Below are 23,213 nucleotides of genomic sequence, written 5' to 3'. Positions count from 1 at the left end.
CAAGTCCATCAGGCAGTGGTCAGCACGTAACGTCCTAGAGGCCCTGAGGGAAAAGGAGAGGGTGGACCCTGTGGGATGGTTCCCCGAGCAGACTGTCAAAGTCATTTGGCAGAATGCCTCAGCGCCAGAACTTTCCAACAAGCACCAAGACGTAGCTTGGCTGGTGGTGAGAAAGGCCCTCCCCGTCAGATCCTTCCTACACGCCAGGAGGCTCACCCCCTCTGCACGTTGCCCTCGAGGTGGCTGTGGTGGGGAAGAGACCGTTGTTCACCTCCTTGTGGATTGTGCCTTTGCAAAGAAAGTCTGGAGAGAGATGCAGTGGTTGCTGTCGAGGTTCATCCCGAGCAGTTCGGTGACACAGGACTCTGTGCTCTACGGGCTGTTCCCAGGGACACACACCGAGACAAACATCGACTGCAGCTGGAGGATCATCAACTCGGTGAAAGACGCGCTTTGGTCTGCCCGAAACTTGTTGGTCTTCCAGCACAAAGAGTTGTCCCCGACCGATTGTTGCGGACTGGCACAATCCAAAGTCCAGGACTACGTGCTGAGGGACGCACTAAAGCTTGGGGCAGCTGCCGCAAAGGCGCAATGGGGAAGGGTCGCTGTCTAAGACCTTTCTACCACAGCGCACCGAGAGACTGGGAACTGTTTAGAGCCCCTCGGGCTGTACAGATCAAAATGAAAGGCTGTAAATGATTGTAATACTGTTTGTACTGATGCACCTGGTGATACATTTTGTAAAAGTTTAACCTGGATTGTACCCTTGTAATGTTGTGTTTGAAATGGTTTGGAATGTGATTGAAGATATTTTATGAATAAAGTATATTTTTACAAAAAAAAAAAATATTTCGGCACAGACTAGAAGGGCCGAATGGCCTGTTTTCTGTGCTGTAGTGTTCTATGGTTCTATGGTTCTACATTTGATCGTGAAATGGATTTATTCAGGACAGACAGCAGGGATTATTTCAGGAAATGACAGAGTGTAGCGATTGTTTCTCTTTGAACTCATCCCTTGGAGAACAGTGTGATTCATGGAAGAATTCACAGGCTGTTCAAAGCTCCTTCCCTATCTGGAATTATTCAATTCCAGCCGATTTGCTGGTCCGGCTTCAACCGGAAGAGTTTGTTGAGCTCTCACAACTCACCCAATGGGAGTGGACAGCCAGACCCACCGGATGGACCTATCCTGCCTGATATCAACCCAGAATGAGCTCGAGAGCCGTCTCCAATCACCAGGACTGCCTGCAGAGGGGTTTCTGACTCAGAGGCGGCAATGTTCTTTTTTTATTAATAACCCTAAATCCCTCAAGCTCCATTGAACTGACAGGGTCTCTTTTCTAAATCCACTTAATTGTTTAAATGACGTATTGATTTTACTTTGCAGCTTAATTGTGGCACTTACATCATCTAACCACCTCCTTCATGTGAGAGTGCAGAACTACAGTAGCTGCAGAAATCACACCTTTCTCTATCCTCTATCAAGCCTCTCCTCATCCCCTCAGAATCAAACTATTCCTATCTTTGCCCAGTATTTTCATTATCCTACAATGAAACGTCTCTGTTTATTATTGCTTATTTATTGTGAATCTGACCAAGCTGCTCCAATGTTCATTTTAATTCAGTTTGCATTATGTTTACTCTTGGTCTATCATATTTGCTTCTGTTTCTGCCTTATCTTCTTGTTCAGCCTGCTTTCACTGGAGTGAGCTTTCTGTGGTCAGAATTCAGTTAAACGACCTGTTCAGCTGCATGTATTCTCTCAGTGCCCTGGTGCCTGTGTTATTTATTTGGACATTGTTTAATACTTCGTCAGCAGTCTTCCGATTCAAGGATGACATCTACTTCAGGTGGTGAGTTTCTGTTGTGGGTCTTCTTGTGACTGAACAGACTGATTCTTGACCTGCAGATCTTTGGACTCATGGGGCAGGACATCCATGAAGTATTGGGAACTGGAGCGCATCATTTGCTTCCATTTCTTTCTTTCTCTGCTGCTGCTCATCATTAACATGTTGTGACTCAAAGTGTGATGCAGCTTGATGGAAAAGTTGTTGCCATTCTGAACAATTGGGAGAAAGCTCCTCCAGGTCATGAAGGTCAATGCTTCTGCACTACAAGGTGAGCAGGCTGCAGAAAATTGGTCTGTATTTCATTGAATATTGAAATTTCAGTGGTGATATGATGCTGGTTTTTAAAATGATCACTGTGCTTGTGAGGGTAGATACAGGGAAAATATTTGCTCTGCTGGGGAATCCAGAACAAGGAGGCAGAATCAAGCCTATAGAATATGGAGTGAAATCATGAACAGTGTGTTCAGAGAAACGTGGAAATCAGGACCAATCTCCCCAAAAGGCTATGGATGCTGGGTCTCGCTCACTCTCTCCCTCTCTCTGCATTTCACCATCTCATCTCTCTCTCCCGCTCTCTCTGCATTTCACCATCTCATTCTCTCTCTCTCTCTCTCTCTCTCTCTCTCTGTGTGTCTCTCTCTCTCACACTATCTTTATCTTTATCTCTCTCACTATCTCTATCTTTATCTCTCCCTCTCTCCTACCGTAGAGGCCAGAGTCTTGTGTAGGCCCAGACTGGGTGGCAGGTTCCCTTCTCTGATGAACATTAGTGAACCAATTGATCTGTTAGGGCAATCCAGCAACTTTCAATGTCATTTTTCCCTAGTGTTGGTCCTACAAATTCACAAATTTTCAGTTCAATTTCACAACCTGCCCTTGTGTTTTTGTGGGCTCTCTACCACTTCATCTTTTCTGTTTTAAATCAGTTTCATAGCGTATTAGAAGGGGAGGATTTACAATCAGGAAACTGAAACGAACGTCATACCAGGGGATCTGATGGAGTTGCCTAATTTATCATCGGACATTGAACATGGAAGGAAAAGGCACCGTTCACAGTGGGGAGAAACTGTATACGTGTTCTGTGTGTGGATGAGGATTCAGGGGATCATCTGGCCTGTTGAAATACAAGTGCAGTTACACTGGGTAGAATGTGTGGAAATGTGGGGAATGTGAGGAAGGATTGAGCTACCCATCTGAGCTGGAAATTCACCAATGCAGTCAGATCGGGGAGAGGCCATTCACCTGCTCAATGTGTGGGAAGGGATTCACTCGTACATCCACCCTGCTGAAAACACCAGCAAGTTCACACTGGGGAGGGGCCATTCACCTGCTCAATGTGTGGGAAGGGATTCACTCGTACATCTACCCTGCTGAAAACACCAGCAAGTTCACACTGGGGAGGGGCCATTCACCTGCTCAATGTGTGGGAAGGGATTCACTCGTACATCTACCCTGCTGAAAACACCAGCAAGTTCACACCGGGGAGAGGCCATTCACCTGCTCCGAGTGTGGGAAGGGAAAACATCACAGCGAGATAACTGTCTGAATGCAATGGTAGAGAAAGGAATTGACAACCAGAAGCCGAAGGGTCCAATGCTTTCCCATCAATCAATAACATCATTCACAGCTTCCATTTCTTAGCTGCACCTCCTTCCAAACATTGTGATCCATTTTCCTCAGGCTGTGTTCCTGGGTTTAATATTTTCCTGCTTTGTGACCTCATTCTGAAATCAGATTCGCTTCCATCTCCAACACAAATTGAGTTGCAAACCTGACAGACAAACAATGGAAAAAAAGTCAGTCAGTGACACAAATCCCATGGTGCTCATTTTCAGATTCACAACAGCCAGTTTCTAAATAAAAAGACGGAATTTCACAGTGAAAAGGATTAGAAAGTTGTTTTTTTTAGAAAGTTCTGATGAAGTGTCATTCGGACTCAAAACGTTAACTGTGTTCCTCTCCACAGATGCTGTCAGACCTGCTGAGTTTTTCCAGCTATTTTTGTTTTCGTTTTAGAAAGTTGTTGTTTATTTGTGACTCCCTCACTCGGGTATTCTGTAAATGCTGCTCGGAGGTTTAGTGACCGGGATATAAGCTACCTGTGTTTTCCTGAGCCTGTGCTCGGTGTATAGGGAGGTTTAGCCCGTGTTGGAGTATCTTGCATCCCAGGGATGGACAGTAACCCGCTGATTGAAGCTGCTGTCGCTGCTTTCTGCTGGCAGCGGGTGATTGGAGAGTGTGGGGCCGGAATATTGCTGCTTCTCCGCTTTTCCCTGTCCCACTCACTGTGGAGCCGAGGAAGAGAGAATCACTGATGGGTTTGTTTGAATCTCATAACTTCATATCTTTTCAATGGGTTAGATATAGGTGCATGGCAGGTCTGATCCTTTTCTCTTTACATTTGAAATATTCATAAGAAAGCGCCTCTTTGTCTGGGATCACTGAATAACAGAAGCACGAGCCTCGATTGTGGACTAATTTCTTGAAGCCAATATGCACCTTGATTACCCAGAACTGTGGGGTGATGAATGTGATGGGCTGACAAACAGTGAAAGCTTCGTCCCCGGGTGGTCTCGAATCACCAACCTTCCGGTTAACAGCCGGACACGCTGACCAATTGCGCCACAGAAAAACTCGCAAGATGTGTACTTAAAGCTTCAGATGCCGCTATCAGAATGATCATTGTTCTCTACGAGTTTTACTTTTCCAAAATAAAGGGTGAGGCATTGATTTGGATACATGGAAACAGCCTGATCCCACCCACTGCAGACACATCCACGTCACCCGGAACCAGCTCTCCTACAGTCTCCCTTCGAGCTTTTTGGTGTCTTGTCTGTCAGCAAGTATTCTGATTGTCCCGAAACCAATATTCGGTTTAAATTGCTGTAGTGAGGAGAATCCTTTCAATGTTTCGGATCAGTTAATTTCAATGATACATCAGAGTCATTGGTCCAGTACCTGATAGAAGGGAATGGTACCTTGAACGGTCAGTCGGACAGTTCACACTTCATTCTCCTCTGATCCCGGTCCCCAAAGATTTTCGAAAGATTCGCAAAGCTGGAGACTGGGTTTTCTGCTTTGGTTCCTTTTCCATCTTCCCAACTGCCAGCTGGCAATATTTTCTAAAATCTCATTGCAATTTTCCACCTTGCATCATGTCCATAGATGAGGAAATTCAGTTGTGTGGAGAGATTATAGAGACCGCGATTGTTCCCTTTCGAGCAAAGGAGGTTAACAGAGATTTCATGGAGCTTTTGAAAGATATGGAACAATATTGGAAGAGGTGCAGGAGTTTCTGCAGTGCCCATGCGCACTGTGTGATCATTAACAAAGTTTCCCAGACCCAATGACATCAAGAGTTGGACTTTAGATTCCGATATAGTTTTTGAACCATAAATGTATTTATGCAGCTGATTTCATACCGAACTTTCCAAAGAGATTGAGTCAGATCAAGCATGTCCTCGTTTTTCTCAGTCGCCTATTACAATCTAATTCCTCTTGCTGTACAACCTGTTACAGGGACTGTTATAGAAAAGAGGGAAAGGTTTGCTGCAGCTACACAAAGCTCTGGTTAGATCACACCTGGAGGACTGTGGATAGTTCTGGGAACGGCACCTTATGAAGGATCAATATTTGCCTTGAAAGTTTCAGAGGAGCCGCATTGATTCTGTTGGTGGGTTTGGAAATTGAAAGTTGTCCATCCGCAGCTTGTGGCACAATTTCCCCTCACTGTTCACTTCATGTTCATGTCGAACACACTCGATGCTGTTATTGGCTGAACAAGTCTTCTGTGTTATAACTAAACAGGCTGTTATTCGGCGCTCCCGCTCCTGCCGCCTGGGTTCGGCCCTCATCAGGGAATGTCGTTTTCTTGTTGCTGTGTGAACTGTCACAATGAACTGATCCCGGAGTCTCTTTCCCCCGGGATCGACAAAACCCGTCACTTCTCTTCCTTCATTCTCATTCTTTCATTCCCAGTTTGAGTCGGTTCTCCTTTCGGGTTCTTCAACAAATCCATTTGGACGGACAAGTGGCAGCTGAAATTTAATGTCCGGAAGTGTGAAGTGACTCATTTTGGTCGGAGAGGAGAGGAAACAGAAAATTAAGGTTACAATTTTAAAGGGGCTTCTATGTTGCACAGTGAGTGGTTCGGATCTGGAATATATCAATTCGGTTCAGTTCCACGAGGGGGTGGACGCATTTTACCATCGCAAACTTCATTCACATTAGTTGTGTAGCTTCATATTAAAAAGGTTCAGGGAGAAAAAGCAGGTTGGGAAGATGCAAGAGGAGATTGTTTCTTTCTGTATGTTTTTGCATTGGATGCCGTTCAGTTACTGAGCGTTACAAAGTGGACGGCGATTGAAATTTCCAGTCAAGGCAATGAAAATTTTAGACATCGCAGTGGCCGAGCGGTCTAAGGCGCTGGATTTAAGTTTCAGTCTGTATGGAGGCGTGGGTTGAAATCCTATCGCTGCCAGAGTTTCAGACTGTCCGTATTTTCAATCAATTTTGCCATACCCTTCAGTCATTGAGTTGGAAAGGGCTGCAGCACAGAAAAAGGCCCTTCGGCCCATCGAGTCTGCGCCGGTCAAACAAATACTTAACTATTCCAATCCAAATACTTCTTAAATGTTATGAGGGTTTCTGCCTCTACCACCCTTTCAGGCAGTGAGTTCCAGATTCTCACCACCCCCTGGGTGAGAAAATGCTCCCTCGCATCCCCTCTAAACTTCCTACCCTTTACCTTAAAATCCGTCCACCAAGGGGAAAAGTTCGTTCCTGTGTGCCCTATTATGCCCCTCATAATTTTATGCACCTCAATCATGTCCCCCCTGTGTGCACTCGGTGTGCAGTGCTCCATTCTGGCGGAAAGATCGAGGAGAGGCAGCAGAAATTGCAGGACAGCCAGGAATAGATGGGGCTGCATTTATTCATTCCCTTCTGTAAACCCTCTGTCGTTTTATGTACAAAACATTAAAAGGTACATGGCGACGATGTACGGAACCGACTTGCTTATGTAATGGGTTTGAAACCCTTTAGAGTTTCCTGATACAGGTGAAACTCCGACATTTTGAACCTGCAATCTACATTTAGTAGTTTACATTTCTCACTGTTTCTGTTTTAAGAATGAGTTACAGAATTGCTTATCTATTAAATGGACTAAAAAACCTTTCAAACGCTTCCCTGTATTTTTCATTTCCGTTCATCTGTCGCCATTCACCAAATTTGCAGTTGGAAATGGAACAAAAACGGAGCCAATTTGGTGACATCCTTGCTTTCTGGATGTTTGTCTCTCCTTTGGCCGCTGTCACTATCGGTGTCTATGTCTGTGTGTGTTCCTCTGCGTGTGTCAATGTGATTCAGTTCCCCGAGGGGGATGAATGCATTTTTACTATCATAAACTTTACTCACTTTCGTTGTGCATCTTCATGGTAAATCGCACAGAGAATAACAGTAGGTTTAAAAGTTGGAAGAGGATCTTAACCTTTCTGGCGCTGTTGGCGTAACTCGTGGTTAAAATAGTGGACTTATCAAACCAGATGATGTGAGTTCGATCCCTGCTGGTGCCTGTGGATAAAGTTTAGCTGATGGAAGCAGTGGAAATGTAAACTATGGGGAGGAATATCTCGGCTGTGAAGAGATTTAGACACGTCAGGGTAACAAGGATAGAGCATGGGAGAATACTTTCCAGATGTGCAAAGCTATTAAGAAGGTCTGACAGAAATTGAAAAAATACTGAACCATTTAGGTACAACAAGTAATTAGGAAAACAAAAACAGAATTACCTGGAAAAACTCAGCAGGTCTGGCAGCATCGGCGGAAAGTTAGGAAAGCTAATAGAACGTTATCATTTGCTGTGAGGGGGAATTGAAGTAAGAAGGTTATACTTCAGTTGTACAGGACAGTGATATCAGGAGTACAGTGTAGAGTATTGGTCTCCTTATTTAAGGAAAATGTAAATGCGTTAGAAGCAGTTCAGAGAAGGCTTATTGAACTAATACCAAAAATGGGCGGCTTGTCTTATGAGGAAAGGTGGCAGGCTAGGCCTGCATCCGCTGGAGTTTAGAAGGCTAAGAGGCGACTTGATCGAAATCTTTCAGATCCTGAGGGGTCTTGACAGGGTGGATGTGGAGAGGATCTTTCGTCTTGTGGGAAAATTTAGAACTAGGGGTCACTTTAAAAATAAGGGGTCGCTCATTTAAGACAGAGATGAGAGAAGTTTTTTTCTCAGAGGGTTGTGAGTACTTGTAACTCTCTCCTTCAAAAGGCAGTGGAAGCAGAGTCTTTGAATATTTTTAAGGTAGAGCTAGGTTGATTCTTGATCAACAAGGGGGTGAAAGGTGATCGGGGTAAGCAGCAGGTTTCAATCAGATCAGCCGTGATCTTATTGAATGGCGGAGAAGGCTTGAAAGCCCGAGTGTCCTACTCCTGCTCCGAGTTCATATGTTCACATGTTCTTTGAGTCCAGACTGCTTCCCGGCTCAGTGCGCAAATGCCAAAAAGTCAAGGATGATTGAAATTTTCACTGAGCAACATGTAAACTGATAGTGGATTCACTCGGTGCAATGGTGTGTTCCAGTTCTATATGTGCAATCATAGAATCAATTTCCAATTGTTGTTTTGAACCCAATATTTCTAATGGGCTGGCTGTTATGCACATGTTTGTTCTAATTTATCCCATTTACAAAAATAAATATTCGAAAACTATTTGTGTGGGAGGTTACTGGATAACAGCAGGCCTGGAAATGGAGCAGAGAGAGAGGATCCCTGGAGTGATGTTCAGTCAGTTCAGGAGGATGGTATCAGAGGGAATGGAGTAGGGAGAGAGGATCCCTGGGGTGATCTTCAGTGAGTTCAGCAGGATGGTTTCAGAGTGAATGGAGAAGGGAGAGAGTATCCCTAGGGTGATGTTCAGTGACTTCAGAAGAAAGGCATGAGAGAGAATGGAGCAGGGAGAGAGGATCCCTGGGGTGATGTTCCGTGAATTCAGTTGTTTGTTGTGCCTGGCAGGCCGCAGGGCCTGGGAATTTCCACGATTTGTGCTCCCTGGTGTTCCTAATAAGCCCCAAACTGTGGTAATAATTTGCAGGATTACTGCTCGATAATGTGTTTGTGTCAGATCGGCCCTAGTCTCTAGGAATCTCCCATGGTTTGTGTCAACGGTTAAGTCTGCGGTATTTGTGTATTTTTTGTTATTCATTTATGCGATGTGGGCGTGGCCCTCTGGGACAGCATTTATTGCCCATCCCTAATTGCATTGAGAAGGTGGATTGTGACGTCTCTGCCTTGTGAGTGTTTAATTGGACAAGGTGGAGAGAGTCCAGGCGAATGCTCTGGGCGCATGGGTTCAAATCCCAACATGGCAGCTGCTGGAAACTCTTTTGAGTTACCAACAGTCACAGATTGCAACTCTTTTCGAGTACAATCACAGTTCTTGGTTTCTAGGAGTGGGACATGAACCCACAACCCTCTGATTCAAAGGCGAGGGTGCTATGAACTGAATGTGAATTCAATTATTAAAACCTGGGATTGAAAACTAGCCTCAGTAATGGTGACCATGACAACTATCACCGATTGTCGTAAAAACCCATCTGCTGCACTAATGTCCTTTAGTGAAGGAAATCTGCTACCCTTACCCAGCCTGGCCAACATGGGATTCCAGGTCTACAGCAACCTGACTGACACTTAACTGCCCTCTGAAATGGCCTTGGAAGCCGGGCTGTTCTGGGCGGCCTTGCCAGCTACACCCACACCTCATGAAAGGGTAAAGAGATAAAAAAAAACTTTTATTCCCTATCTAACCCCTGCTGCACCGACCCTGGGAGTGTTAGATGGGACAGTGTAAAGGAAACTTTCGTCCTCCATATACTGTCCTGTATGGGCCTCTGATGAAGCAGATCCCTGCTGTTTACAATTACCTGACATGTGACTGTGACAGGCCTGAATATGAGTGAAATCACCGAGGTTCCTCTCGCTGTGCAATCATCCTGGCTCTGAAGTTTGCCATAAAAAGGTAGAGATAAAGGTGTATTAACACCAATGGGTCGCTGGATGTCGCAGTGACTCTTTCACTGAAGGACCTTGGGCTCTGAAGAAGAGTCATGAGGACTCGAAACGTGAACTCTTTTTTTTCTCCACAGATGCTGTTGGGCCTGCTGAGTTTTTCCAGCATTTTCTGTTTTTGATTCACATCCCAAACAGGAATGGTTAAAAAAAATCTGGGAAAGGGGAGGAAACAGTGTAATAGGGGAAATGGAGCGGTGTCGATGGGCCTGGGGGAAAGGAGTTCAGCAAAGTCAGTTTGTTTCACATTCATGATTTATTAACAATTTCGGAGAACATTTTACAGAAAAGTTTATTTTAAAGTCAACTGGACTGAATATGATGACTGAGTCACACTGAGAACAGAACACATTCGCTCTGAGCTGCCAACTGTATGTACAGCTGTGACAGAGACCAGAAAGAGAAAACCGGAGCTCAACATAAAGGGAAGGGAATAATTGTGAATGAGGAATGAGGAAAGCTACTTATTTACACATGGAATTCAAACTACTGGGGAATTATAAGCTACAATTACAACACAGCCATAATTATCTCGCACATTTCAAACAGAGAAGCGGAAATACCGTCCATGACTGTCTTAGTTACAAATTCGGAAACATGAACTGAAGGTATTTCATTTTTAGATTCACCGAGAGGACATATTTTAAATTCGTAATACAGAGATCTCAATAAACGGCTGAGGAAAATCTATGGTGTCCAAAATTCAACTGGTCACTTGCTCTGCAAAAGAGGATAAAATAATGAAGCAGATGTTTAGAATGTGGGACATTTATGTTAGTGTTTTAATCAATGAAACATTGAGAGATTTTTCAAACCGCTTCTGTCAGTTTGAAGTGTGAGTGGATTGAATCTTCTGACCTTCACCAGAGTGACGGCAGTGCTGTAGAGAATGCTCAGGAAGAACAGGATGATGAATGTGGAAGCGGTTGTCCAGATGTTGCCGTTATCATCCTCAGAGTCTTCAATCCAGGTGCTATCTGTGGAATCTGCGAGATGTAACCGAGGAAATATAATTAGGTTGTTTATTAATCTTGGATATCTTTTAAAAAATATACTCTTTACTCTTTCCTAAGTCATTAATGTATTCTCTAATTTAATGTTCAATATATATCTACTGTTAAGCTCGTGAATTTCAGCAACCTATCTCTGTAACTATCTCCACAGCTGTTCTTCCTTTACAATCCTCGTATAGTCCGAGTCGGAAAATATAGAAAATTATCTCCAATATCAGTTTATTTTCGAACAATTTCGTACGATCTATTATTGGAGAATATTATGATGGATATCGAGAGAGATTCACTGAGCAACTTATTTGGAAACTATGAACGTTGCTTTTTAAAATCTCGGATGTGAGTTCCCATCTTGGTTGTCTATTTGTGATGGGAATGTTTGGTGCGTCATTAACTTAAATCAGATTCTCAGTAAGAACATTGTTTCAGTGTGCTTTTCGGATCATTATGTAATAGGGACAATTGCCGGATAATACATCGGTTAAAAAAGTGCATTTGAATTCTACCTTCTACAATAGCCTGGCGTTTGTGTCATGCTTTAGCTTTTATATATGTGTGCATGAGTATATCGTGCCTTGAATCACCCTTTGTTTCTATGTCCATATGTGTGTATGAGTATTGAGGTGTGTTCATTTGCCAATGAGTGCTGTCTTGTGCATTTCTGTGTCTGCGTCTGCATGTATATTTTGTTTTTTTGCCAATGTGTATGTATGAGTGTGTTATTGTGTGTGTTTATGTATTGATATCTATGTTTATTTATCACTATCTGTGTTAATGTGTGTTTACACGCTTGTCTGCTAATATGTGTTAATGTTTCTTTTTGTGTTCCACGTATGTGTCAGCATATTAATGTCTGTGTCACAGCGTGTGTGTGTGTGTGTGTGTGAGAGAGGGAGAGTTTTTAATGTGTGCATTTGTGTGTTGATGGATATTTAAAACTATGTATCAATGTGTGTTTATGTTTTCATACGTACTAACGTGTGCTTTTTGTGTTCTCGTGTGTATATGCGTGTTTCATGTTTGTGTCTACATGTGTGCCTGTGAATGTGTTAGTCTGTTCCTCTATGTGTTTGACTGTCTGGGTGTCGTCTACTCATGTGTGTGCATGTGTTCATGTGTATCCATGTACTTGTTTTAATGTATATGATAGTGTGTGCCTTTTTGTCTGTATTTCTGTTATTGTGAATGTGTGATGATGCATATTTGTGTCCATGTATGAGTCTGCTTGTCTGGTTTTATTTGTTTGTGTGTGTGAGATTGTGTATATGTGTGTTAGTGTGTGTATGTGTGTGTGCACGTGTGTATTTGTGTGTGTGTGTGATTGTGTATATATGTGTTCCTGTGCCTGCATGTGTGTGTGTATTTGTGTTTATGTGTGATTGTGTGTGCGTGTGTGTGTGTCTGTCTGTGCGTCTGTGCCTGTGTTTGTGTGTGCGCATATGTGTATTTGTCTATGTGTGTGTGTTTGTGTGTGTGTCTGTGCCTGTGTGTGTGTGTGCCTATGTATGTATGTGTGTGTCTGCCTGTACTGTGTGTGTTTGTGTCTGCGTGTCTGTGCCTATGTGTGTATGTATGTATGTTTGTGTGCGTCCACTTGTGTCCCTTGTGTGCATTTTTACTATTTTTCAGAGTTTCACCAGGTCCCAACGATCGAGTCTGACCCTGATAGTGAAAAGTTTGGTGAATATTTTTAATATTCTGTATAAACGTGTTTTCTGTGAGATGCAAGGTGATATCAGGTGAACGAATGCAGACAATCAACCATCTGCCTCATAAAATTCAGGGGCAGAACCGTGAACAACCTAGGGAGGATTTAATAACCAGTTTAGATTCGGATTATGGGAAATCAATCTTAGCATAAGATTAACAGGAACAAGAGTGTGAAAACTTCTTAAAATTATGTTGCATAAATATATATTTTACAACATTTTAAGCATGATGGGACTTTAAAACTTGTGGCCAGTAAGCTAGAAGCCGACTTCTGCTGTTGGTAACTGGGTCCTTACAGTAGAGGCCCGTTCCCTTCCAGATTCTCTGCTCGGGGACTGAGAGTCCAGTGAGTTAATAGTTTTGCTCCGTCTGGTTGGCTAAGCAATTTCCCTTTCGGTTCTCTCTGCTGAGAAGGTGGAGACACACCGGGTTAACCAATGACCTTCCTCGTCTTTCTGTTTAGGAAGTGGAAGTAAAATTGGCTAAAAATTTTCCTTTCAGTTTTCTCTGTTGGGGAAGTGGAGGTACAGTGGGTTAACAATTTCCCTTCCCCACTCTCTGTTGGGGAAGTGGAGGTACAGTGGGTTAACAATTTCCCTTCCCCCTCTCTCTGTTGGGGAAGTGGGGGTACAGTGGGTTAACAATTTCCGCTCCCCCTCTCTCTGTTGGGGAAGTGGGGGTACAGTCGGTTAACAATTTCCCCTCCCCCTCTTTCTATTGGGGAAGTGGGGGGTACAGTGGGTTAACAATTTTCCCCTCTCTCTGATGGGGAATTGTTGAGACATGTTTCTGTGTGACCCTCACTTCAATTCCCAGTGGGTGCGATGCAGCAACTTAAAGCTGGCATCCATTTTAAAGGAATGGACAATAAGAGAAGCAGCAACACCGAGATCTAAATGTGCTGAGTTTGTTTGCCGGAAATAGGAAATTGTTAGATTTCCCCTCAGTGGGAGGAGAGTTGGTGATGTTATTTTGCAGAATCCCGTGATGAATGAGCTTTACTCTGTCTCTAACCCAGGGTGTATCTGAGCTGGGAGCACTGGGTGTACAAGACTTGGTTCTGAGCCCTGGAAATATCCGATTTTAACTAAACAGCTCTAACATTAGCAAAAGTGGAAAACAACATTAATTAAGCGATTGTGCATTTAAATCACAATTGGAGAAAAGGACTTTATTATTTTTTTATTGAAGTTTGAAACGTAACCGAGAGATTCTCATTGACATGAATTAACGGTGTCCATCAGTGCAAGGGAAATATTCACAAAACTCGGTTTACCGCTGGATTTATCAACCGTTCTGTTGATGATCTTCAAGGGGATCGCTTCATGTCCCACCACACAGGAGTAAGAAGCGCCGCTGGCCCACTCCTCCGCTGCAATGGATAACAGGCTGCACATGAAGAAGGAGCTATTGCCGTTCTCCGCCACCACCTCGGTGTTCTGGTAGTTCCCGGGATTCACCGGCTTGTCATTGACGGTCCACTTGACGAAGATCTCTCGGGGGGAGAAACCTCTCACCAAGCAGCTGAGGGAGACGAATCTCTGAGCGGAGACATCTTCTGCCGAGGGCAGGAGGACAGACACGGACGGTTCCCGCAGATTTTTACCTGCAGAAAATGTACAATAAATGTCAATAAACTGGATAATTTCGTAGACAATGAAACCGCTGGTTAGATGTGAGAGAAACGTGTTTTGTGATGAATATTAAGGGGTTTCATTATCCACTTCTTGGAAATGTATCACCGATCCTTCACTATAGCTGAATCAAAATCCTGGAACTCCCTCCCTAACAGCACTGTGGGTGTATCTACATCACATGGACTGCAGCGGTTCAAGAAGGCAGCTCAACACCACCTTGTCAAGGGCAATTAGGGGTGGGCAATAAACGCTGGCCCAGCCAGCGACGCCCACATGCCATGAATTAATAAATAAAAATCTTTGGGATCTGTCCGGTTTTCCAGCTCGGGGCAGAGGTGGATACAATCCTTTTCCCTGAGAACTTATGGGGTTGGACGAGAAAGTTTCTCAAAGTTTACAGCACAGAAACAGGCCATTCGGCCCAACTGGTCTGTGTTGGTGTTTCAGCTTCGCACCAGGCTCCTCCCATCTTGCTTCATCTAAACCCAATGGCACAGCCTTCAGTTCATTGTTCATTCATCTACTTATCAATTTCCCCCTGAAAGTCCACAGGCCCAGAGCGTTTAGTTGGCGAAATTGCTAATCAGAGTAGACCATAAATACACTGAATAGTAAATATTGATTCTTACACTTACACTGGAAATAGACACATTGAACTACTTATTGCTTCAATCTCACCGCTCACCTGGTTCCTTGTGGATGGAACTTCTTAAAGGAGTCGGCAGATCCTGATGGCTCACCACGCAGTAGAACTCAGCCCCACTCAGCCAGGCTTGTGTCGAGATGTTTACGTTGCTGACCACACTGTCGGGATCCTCTCCCGGTTGGACGGCGATCTCTGATTTCAAAGGCTTCTTCTCTTGTGTCCAGGACACGAGGACTCCATAAGGAGCATTAGAAACGATGCAGGTTAAGGTCACGGTCGCCTCCAGTAAGACCTGTTCTATTGGCGGTGGCAGTAGAGTAATTGTGGGATCGTTGCAGTGGGAATCACCTGTGAGACAGAAATGAAAATCAACCAAAGTTTCACATTCAGAATCAGGACAGCAGTATTCAGCCTTCACTCCCTGAAGGAGAATAAATCACCTTGGACATATCAACCTCTAAATATCGTCTTTAATTTTCTTTACACAATGGAAAACCAGCTTGGTCTGTGTAAATTGTTCTCATAATTTAAGTCGTTCAGCCCCGGTAACATTCTCATGAATCTGCGTTGCCCCAGTCCCAATACAAATATACCATTCCTGGGCCCTGGAATGCAGTACTGAAAGCCGTTTTATAAATAGGGTGGATGCACTTTCAAACACTCTATCCCGAAGCTGTTACCAGTGAAGGGTTCCAGACACCTTCTGCCTCTCCAAATATGATCAGCTGACTCAGGGTAAAGCTAATGTCAAGTCCACCTCACTCACTCTATGAAGTCAATGCAGAGACGTGACGTGATAAAATCCTGAATGGTGAACAATCCGAATGCAGCCCTTACATCGGAATTAAACAATAACTACATGATAGTAAATTAGAAGTTGTTCCGTCTACTAACTGCAATAAATTCCTGAGTTGATTAACATCGGAGAGCAGAATGATCTATTGCTTCCTCGGTTTGTATTTCTTACCCTCACACTTGGTGGCGTTTCGACTTTGGGTGACTCCTTGGTGAGTGACCTGACAGGTATAGACCGCGTCGGTGAACCATTCCCCAGCGGAGACATTCAGCCGACTGGTCGCCGAGAAGGTCCCCTTCACTTCAAAGGCGGGAGAGGTGACAATTCCTGAATCCATGGGTTGTCCATTCTTCAGCCACTTCACGGTCATTGACTTTGGACGGAAATCGACGATTGAACAGACGGCGGTGGCAAATTTGTTGGTTGTGATTTCTTCCCGGGAACTCACGGTGAGGAGAACAGTTGGAAGTAAGCCAGAAGCAGGGCCTTCAAAAAACACAGGTTAGCCATTTCTTGCAGAAGAAATTGATAACAGATACAATGAGTTCTTATATTTTAACAGGCTCTTTGCTGTCAATGGACACTAACCTGGAACTTCCAGGGATCAAAACTGTGCAGAGTACTATAAATGCGTTATAACCATGGCCCTATACAGGTCAATCACAGCCTTTCTGTTTCTCACAGGTTCCCCAACACTTACATTTCCATTCAATGCTCTTGTCTGAGCCGCTGTATCGAACCTCACAGTTGATATTGCTGCATTTCCCCTCTGACTCGGTGATGGTTAACTGGCTGGTCAGGGTGAAGGTTCCCTTCTGGTTTCTCACTGACGGGTATGTCTTAAATCCAGATCTGAGAGGCTGCCCATCTTTCTTCCAGGTCAGGCTGGTGATTTCTGGGGAGTAGTCTATCGCCAAACAGCCGTAGGTGACGGAGCCCTCGGTGTTGTGTTGCTGACAGGAGGAGACCAGTTTGTAGAGAGTGGGCGAAGACGGTGTCGCTGGGAAAGAATGGCCCATTGAACAAGTTAGACTCTGTGATTTGTGATCATCAAGTAACCAAACAACTCAAAATTTGACTATAACTGTAAACATATCCAAATATATTCCAACTAAAACCCACACCCACATTTGATCATTTATTATTTCCATCATTTGGTGACCCTCACCTGTCGGTTCCCTCTTTAGAAACCCACACCAACTTTTCCGCTTCTATCCCATTACTAAAAGAGAACATTTTGATGTCATCTGAATGACGTACCTTTCACTGGATTAAAGTGGAAGAGCAGAGGATTTTCCCCATTATTTCGCCACCATTTATTTCTCAAACAACAGCACTTGGTGATAGAGAAATTGTCTCGTCATTTATATCATTGAAGCTTTGTAAATTGGCTCTGTTCAAATTGAGTGATGCCCCCTCCCCTCTCCACGTCCCCCAAAACAAAGAATAGCAACGGCCCTTCGAAAGTACCTTTGCAATGGTACCTTTATAATGACCAGTGAACACTAAATTGAATACCAGTTATAGTAATTACGACATTTTCTAATCGTATGTACATGTGAACATGCTGATCAGTAACAGAAGTCGGCCATTCGGCCTCTGGGGCCTCCTCCACGATTCACTCCGATCATAGCTGATCTGATAGCTGTGGTGTTAACTCCACATTCCCGCCTACTCTCGGCTAACCTTTGACTCCCTTGTCAATGAAGAATCTCTCTACCTCTGCCTTGAAATATTAATGACTCCTCCTCCATCGCTCTCTGGGGAAGAGAGTTCCAAAGTTCCACGACTCTTTTGAGAGAAAAATAAAATCTCCTCATTTCCGTCTGAAATGAGAGACCTCTTATTTTTAAACTGTGTTCCCTATCGTTAGTCTCTCTCACAAGGGGAAACATCCTTTCAGCATCCACCCTGTGAATTCCCCTCAGGAACTTATATGTTTCAATAAAATCAGCTCTCATTCTTCTAAACTCCAATGGATACAGGCCCAGCCTATCGAAACTTTCCTCATGAGATAACCGACAACACCTCCCAGTATCATTTGAACGAACATTCTCCGAACAGCTTCTAATACTTTTATATCCTTTCTTAAAGAAGACCAAATCTGTACACAGTAATTCAGACAAGGTCTCATCAACGCCCTATTAAACTGCAGCAAAACATCCTTATTTTTATATTCTATTCCCCTTGTAATAAATGACAACACTCCCTTTGCCTTCCTCATCACTTGCTGTTCCTGTATTATAACATTTTGTGATTCATGCACGAAGGGATCCACATCCCTCTGTACCTCAGGGTTCTGCAATCTCTCTCCCTTTCAATAATATGCTGCTTTTGTATTCTTCCTGCCAAAGTGGACAAGTTTATATTTTCCCACATTATACGGCATCTTCATTTTTTTGCCCACTTACTTAACCAATCTATATCCCTTTGTTGACCCTTTATCCCCTCTTCACCACTTACGTTTGTATCTATCTTTGTGTTATCAGAAAATTTAGCAAATTCATTCAGTCCTTTCGTTAAGTCATTGATATAAATTGTAAATAGTTGAGGCTGCAGCATTGATCCCTGTGGCACTCCACTTGTCACATCTTGCCAATCTAAAATAACCAATTTATCCCTACTCTCTGTTTCCTGTTAGCTAACTAAACTTCTACCCGTGCTGAAATATTACTGCCGACACCATTATTATGTGTAGTAACCTTTGATGTGCCACTTTGTCAAATGCCTTCTGGAAGCCCAAGTACAGCACATCCACAGGTTCTCCTTTATTCATGTTCCTTGTTACTTCCTCGAAAGGCCTCAAATAAATCAGCCAAACATGATTTCCCTTTCACAAAACCTTGGTGGATCTACATAATTGCATTTGGATTTTCTAATTGACCCGTGATCGACTCCATAATAATAGATTCCAGCATTTTCGCTCTTTCAGCAGTAAAGTGGGAGACAAACAGTTTGTGATTGGAGCATCAGTGAACAACCGCTGAAGAAAGGTGCAGGGAGCCAGGGGGAAGCGCACATTGTCTCCCTTCTCTCCCAGGCACTTAGCACCTTTCCCCGGGAATGGAAAGGATTTCAGGAGGAGGAGAGACAATGAGGGAGAGAGAGAGAGGGAGAGTTAGAGAGAGTGGGGCCCAGGGCACCTGGGGCCTCGGCTCGCAACTGCCATCGCCCGGCTCTCCCCGCTATAGCCCGGCTCTCTGCGCTTCCCCCCGGCCTCTCTGCCCTTCCCCCACCGCCTCTCTGCCCTTTCCTCCCAGCCTCCCTGCCGTTTCCCCCCCTGGCTCCCTGCCCCTTCCCCTTCCCCTTCCAGCCTCTCTGCCCTTCCCCCACCCCCCGCCTCTCTGCTCTTTCCTCCGAGCCTCCCTGCCTGTTCCCCCCAGCTCCCAGCCCCTTCCCCTTCCCGCCTCTCAGCTATTTCTTCCCCCTCTTCTCTGCCATCTCCCTCCCCCCCAGCTCTCTGCTCGGGTTTATGCACTTTCGCCTGACTCTCTGCCCTTCTCACACCCCCGTCTCCCTGCCCTTCCCCCCCCTTTGCCCTTTTCCTGCTCCGCCGCTCTGCCCTTTACCTTCCATCCTCTCTGCCCTTTCCCCCCTCCCCTCTGCCCATTCCCCCCCTCCCCTCTGCCCTTCCCCCCCGCCTCTCTGCCCTTTCTCCCCCAGTTCTCTGCACTTAATCCAAGGTTTGCTGCACTTTTGCCCGGCTCTCTGACCTTTCCCCCATTTCTCTGCCCTTTCCATCGCCTCTCTGTCCTTCCCCCCACGCCTCTTTCCCCGTCCCACCCCTCGCTTCTCTGCCCTTTCCCCCTCCCGCCTCTCTGCCCTTTCCCCCTCCCACATCTCTGCCATTTCCCCCCCGCCTCTATGCTCTTTCCCCCTCCCGCCTCCCTGCCCTGACTCCCCCGCTTCTCTGCCATTTCCCTCCTGCCTCACTGCCCTTTCCCCCTCCCGCCTCTCTGCCCTTTCCCCCTCCCGCCTCTCTGCCCTTTCCCCCTCCCGCCTCTCTGCCCTTTCCCCCTCCTGCCTCTCTGCCCTTTCTCCCCCAGCTCTCTTCATTTACTCCACAGCTCTCTGCGCTGTCGCCTGGGTCTCTGACCTTTTCCCCGGTTCGCTAACCTTTCCGTCACCTCACTGCCCTTCACCCCCCACCTGTCTGCTTTTTCTCCTCCAGGTCTCTGCACTTACTCCAAGGCTCTATGCTCTTTCCCCCATCTCTCTGCCCTTTCCATCGTCTCTCTGTCCTTCCCCCCACGCCTCTTTGCCCTCCGCCCCTCCCGCCTCTCTGCCCTTTCCCCCTCCCGCCTCTCTGCCGTTTCCCCCTCCCGCCTCTCTGCCCTTTCTCCCCTCCCGCCTCTCTGCCCTTTCCCCCTCCCGCCTCTCTGCCCTTTCCCCCTCCCGCCTCTCTGCCCTTTCCCCCTCCCGCCTCTCTGCCCTTTCCCCCTCCCACCTCTCTGCCCTTTCCCCGTCCCGCTTCTCTGCCCTATCCCCCTCCTGCCTCTCTGCCCTTCCCCCCGCCTCTCTGCCCTTTCCCCCTCCCGCCTCTCTGCCCTTTCACCCTCCCACCTCTCTGCCCTTTCCCCGTCCCGCTTCTCTGCCCTATCCCCCTCCTGCCTCTCTGCCCTTTCCCCCTCCCGCCTCTCTGCCCTATCCCCCTCCTGCCTCTCTGCCCTTACCCCCGCCTCTCTGCCCTTTCCCCCTCCCGTCTCTCTGCCCATTCCCCCCTCCCGCCTCTCTGCCCTTTCCCCCTCCCGCTTCTCTGCCCTTTCCCCCTCCGCCTCTCTGCCTTTTCCCCCCTCCCGCCTCTCTGCCCTTTCCCCCTCCCGCCTCTCTGCCCTTTCTCCCCCCCGCCTCTCTGCCCTTTCCCCCCTCCTGCCTCTCTGCCCTTTCCCCCCTCCCGCCTCTCTGCCCTTTCCCCCCCTCCCACATCTCTGCCCTTTCCCCCTCCCGCCTCTCTGCCTTTTTCCTCCCGCCTCTCTGCCCTATCCCCCCCAGCTCTCTGCACTTACTCCACGGGTCTCTGCCCGTTCACCGGCTCGCTGACCTTTGCCTCATCTCTATGCACTTTCCGCTGGATCGCTGCCCCATTCCCCGACTCTCTTCCCTTCCCCCCGCCTCCCTGCCCTTTAGCCCCGCCTCTCTGCCCTTTACACCGACGCTCGTCACCCCCTTGGGCCATGCTCCACTTTCTGGAACTGCTCGGCCTCAGGCCTCGCTTCCAGGTCCCTCTTCCCGGCAGTTCCCGCCCTCCCACACACCGATTTAGGAAAAGTGATCGAATGAGTGAGAGTGTGCTTAATTGACAAAGTGAGGGTGGCTTAGTGACAGAGTGAGTGAGGGTGGCTGTGTGAGTGAGGGTGCGTGGGTGAGTGAAGGAGTGAGTGAGGGTGGGTGGTGAGTGAGCGTGGGTGGGTGCCTGAATGTGGGTGAGTGAGAATGGATGAGTGAGTGAGGGTGGGTGATTGAATGAGGGTAGATGAGTGGGTGAGTGAGGGTTGGTGGGTATGTGAGGGTGGGTATGTGAGTGAGGGTTAGTGGGTGTGTAAGGGTGGGGAGAATGAGTTATTGATTGTGAGTGCAGATAGGTGAGTAAGGATGGGTGGATGAGTGAGTTTGAGTGAGGATGAGTGAGGGTGGGTGAATGAGTGTGAATGAGGCTGGGTGAGTGAGGGTGGGTGAGTGAGGATGGGTGAGTGAGTGAGGGTGAGTGAGTGAGGGTGAGTGAGTGTGAATGAGGCTGGGTAGGTAAGGATGACTGAGGATGAGTGAGTGTGAGTGAGTGTGAGTGTGAGTGAGTGTGGGTGAGTGAGTGTGAATGAGGCTGGTAGGTAAGGGTGAGTGAGGGTGAGTGAGAGTGAGTGAGTGAGGGTGAGTGAGTGATTGATGGCGAGTGAATGAGGGTGAGTGAGTGGGGGTGAGTGAGGGTGAGTGAGTGTGAGTGAGTAATTGATGGTGAGTGAATGAGGTTGATTGAAGGTGGGTGAGTGAGGGTGCGTGAGTGACGGGTGAGTGAGTGAGGGTGCGTGAGTGACGGGTGAGTGAGTGAGGTTGAGTGAGAGAGGGTGAGTGAGCGAGGGTGGGTGAGGCAGGGAGTGAGGGCGAGTGAGTGAGGGCGTGTGAGTGAGGTTGAGTGAGTGAGGGCGAGTGAATGAGGGTGGGTGAGGGAGTGAGGGTGAGTGAGTGAGTGAGGGTGAGTGAGTGAGTGATGGTGAGTGAGGGTGAGTGATTGTGGGTTGTGAGGGTGCCCAGGTGCTGCAGGCTCATCAAGGCGATGTTTCTCCGGATGATTTTCTGCTCCGGCTCAGCTTTCCGTTGCCTGTTGTCCACAGCCGAGCCGGGGGCTCCTCCATTTGGCTCCACCACCTCCACCTCCTCCTCTTCCTCTCCATCGATCCTGTCCCGATTCTCCATATTGATCAGCTTTCAGTAACACCAGCTGTGTAAAGTCAGGCAGCAGTGTAGATCGCTGGCCAGCTGCTTTAATGCCAATGCCTTTCTTTAAGAAACCCGTGTCAGTATGCGAATAGGCAAACTGAGGGGGCTGGAGGAGACGGTTACAGCAAAACCAGGATGGGCCATGCAGGCAACTTGCACCAAGTGTGCACCAGTGTTGTGGATCCAGGAGGCCATGGTCTCCGCCACATCCCTCCCCTTTCCTTGTTTCTTTGTGTTTGGTTCCACACTTGGAAATTCTCCACATATATAGTGATGTCACCTGCGTAATTTCATTTTACACAAAAAGACATCAGAAATGGAACAATGAACATGCATGCAGCTTAACGGATTTTCATTCTGCAATTAGTATTTTCAGCCCACTTCTGTATGTGAGAATATGTGTGTGTGTGCGTGAGAAAGAGAGAGAGAGTGCATGCAAGTGTATGTGTGTTTTTGAGAGAGAGAGACAGAGATAGAGACAGAGAGAGACAGAAAGTGTGTGTGTGAGAGAGTATGCGTGTGTGAGACAGGGAGTATAAGTGTGAGAGTTTGTGAAATAGAGAATCTGCGTGTGTGGGAGAGAAAGAGTTTGTGTGTGAGAGAGAGTGAGAGAGAGTGTGTGTGAGTGTGAGATTGTCTGAGATGGAGAAATGTGTGTGTGTGAGAGAGAGCGACTGTGTGTGTGTATGTGTGTGAGAGAGAGAGAGGGAGAGAGAGAGAGTGTAGGGATGTGAGTGACAGGTAGTAAAAGTGTGTGAGAGTGAGTGTGTGAGAGAGAGAACGTGTGTGTGTGAGAGAGAATGGAGAGTGTGCGCATGTGTGAGAGTTTGTATGTGTGTGAGAGAGAGGGTGCATGTATGTGAGAGAGAATAGGTGTGCGTAAAAGAGAGGGAGTGTGTGTGTGTGTGTTTGTGAGAGAGAGAGAGAATGAGTGTGTGAGAGTGCATGTGTGAGAAAGAGTGCATGTGTGTGTTGGAGAGAGTGTGCACATGTGTGAGTGTATGTAGTTGAGAGAGTATGTGTTAGAGTGTGTGTAGTTGAGAGAGTATGTGTGAGAGGGTGTGT

The 23,213-nt window shown here is 46.5% G+C and overlaps 3 protein-coding genes and 1 gene segment (V, D, J or C); 2 read left to right on the top strand and 2 right to left on the bottom strand.

Moving 5' to 3' along the window:
* Positions 1–23,213, bottom strand: part of LOC144698126 (uncharacterized) — a 476,455-nt gene that overhangs the window by 140,643 nt on the left and 312,599 nt on the right. The gene's annotated exons all lie outside the window — the stretch shown is intronic.
* The window catches only part of LOC144698113 (uncharacterized), a 436,823-nt gene that overhangs the window by 138,788 nt on the left and 274,822 nt on the right, over positions 1–23,213 (top strand). The gene's annotated exons all lie outside the window — the stretch shown is intronic.
* LOC144698110 (uncharacterized) overlaps positions 1–23,213 on the top strand; it is a 436,767-nt gene that overhangs the window by 208,772 nt on the left and 204,782 nt on the right. The gene's annotated exons all lie outside the window — the stretch shown is intronic.
* Positions 10,629–22,124, bottom strand: LOC144697696 (Ig heavy chain C region-like). The segment is given in 7 exon segments: positions 10,629–10,637; positions 10,776–10,903; positions 14,052–14,243; positions 14,960–15,268; positions 15,888–16,202; positions 16,417–16,716; positions 21,959–22,124. Coding segments are annotated over 7 exon segments (1,419 nt in total).

The sequence above is a fragment of the Cetorhinus maximus genome, chromosome 23, assembly GCF_964194155.1.
Source record: "Cetorhinus maximus chromosome 23, sCetMax3.hap1.1, whole genome shotgun sequence".
NCBI classification, from domain to species: domain Eukaryota; kingdom Metazoa; phylum Chordata; class Chondrichthyes; order Lamniformes; family Cetorhinidae; genus Cetorhinus; species Cetorhinus maximus.
This window is presented reverse-complemented; position numbering and strand designations above follow the sequence as displayed.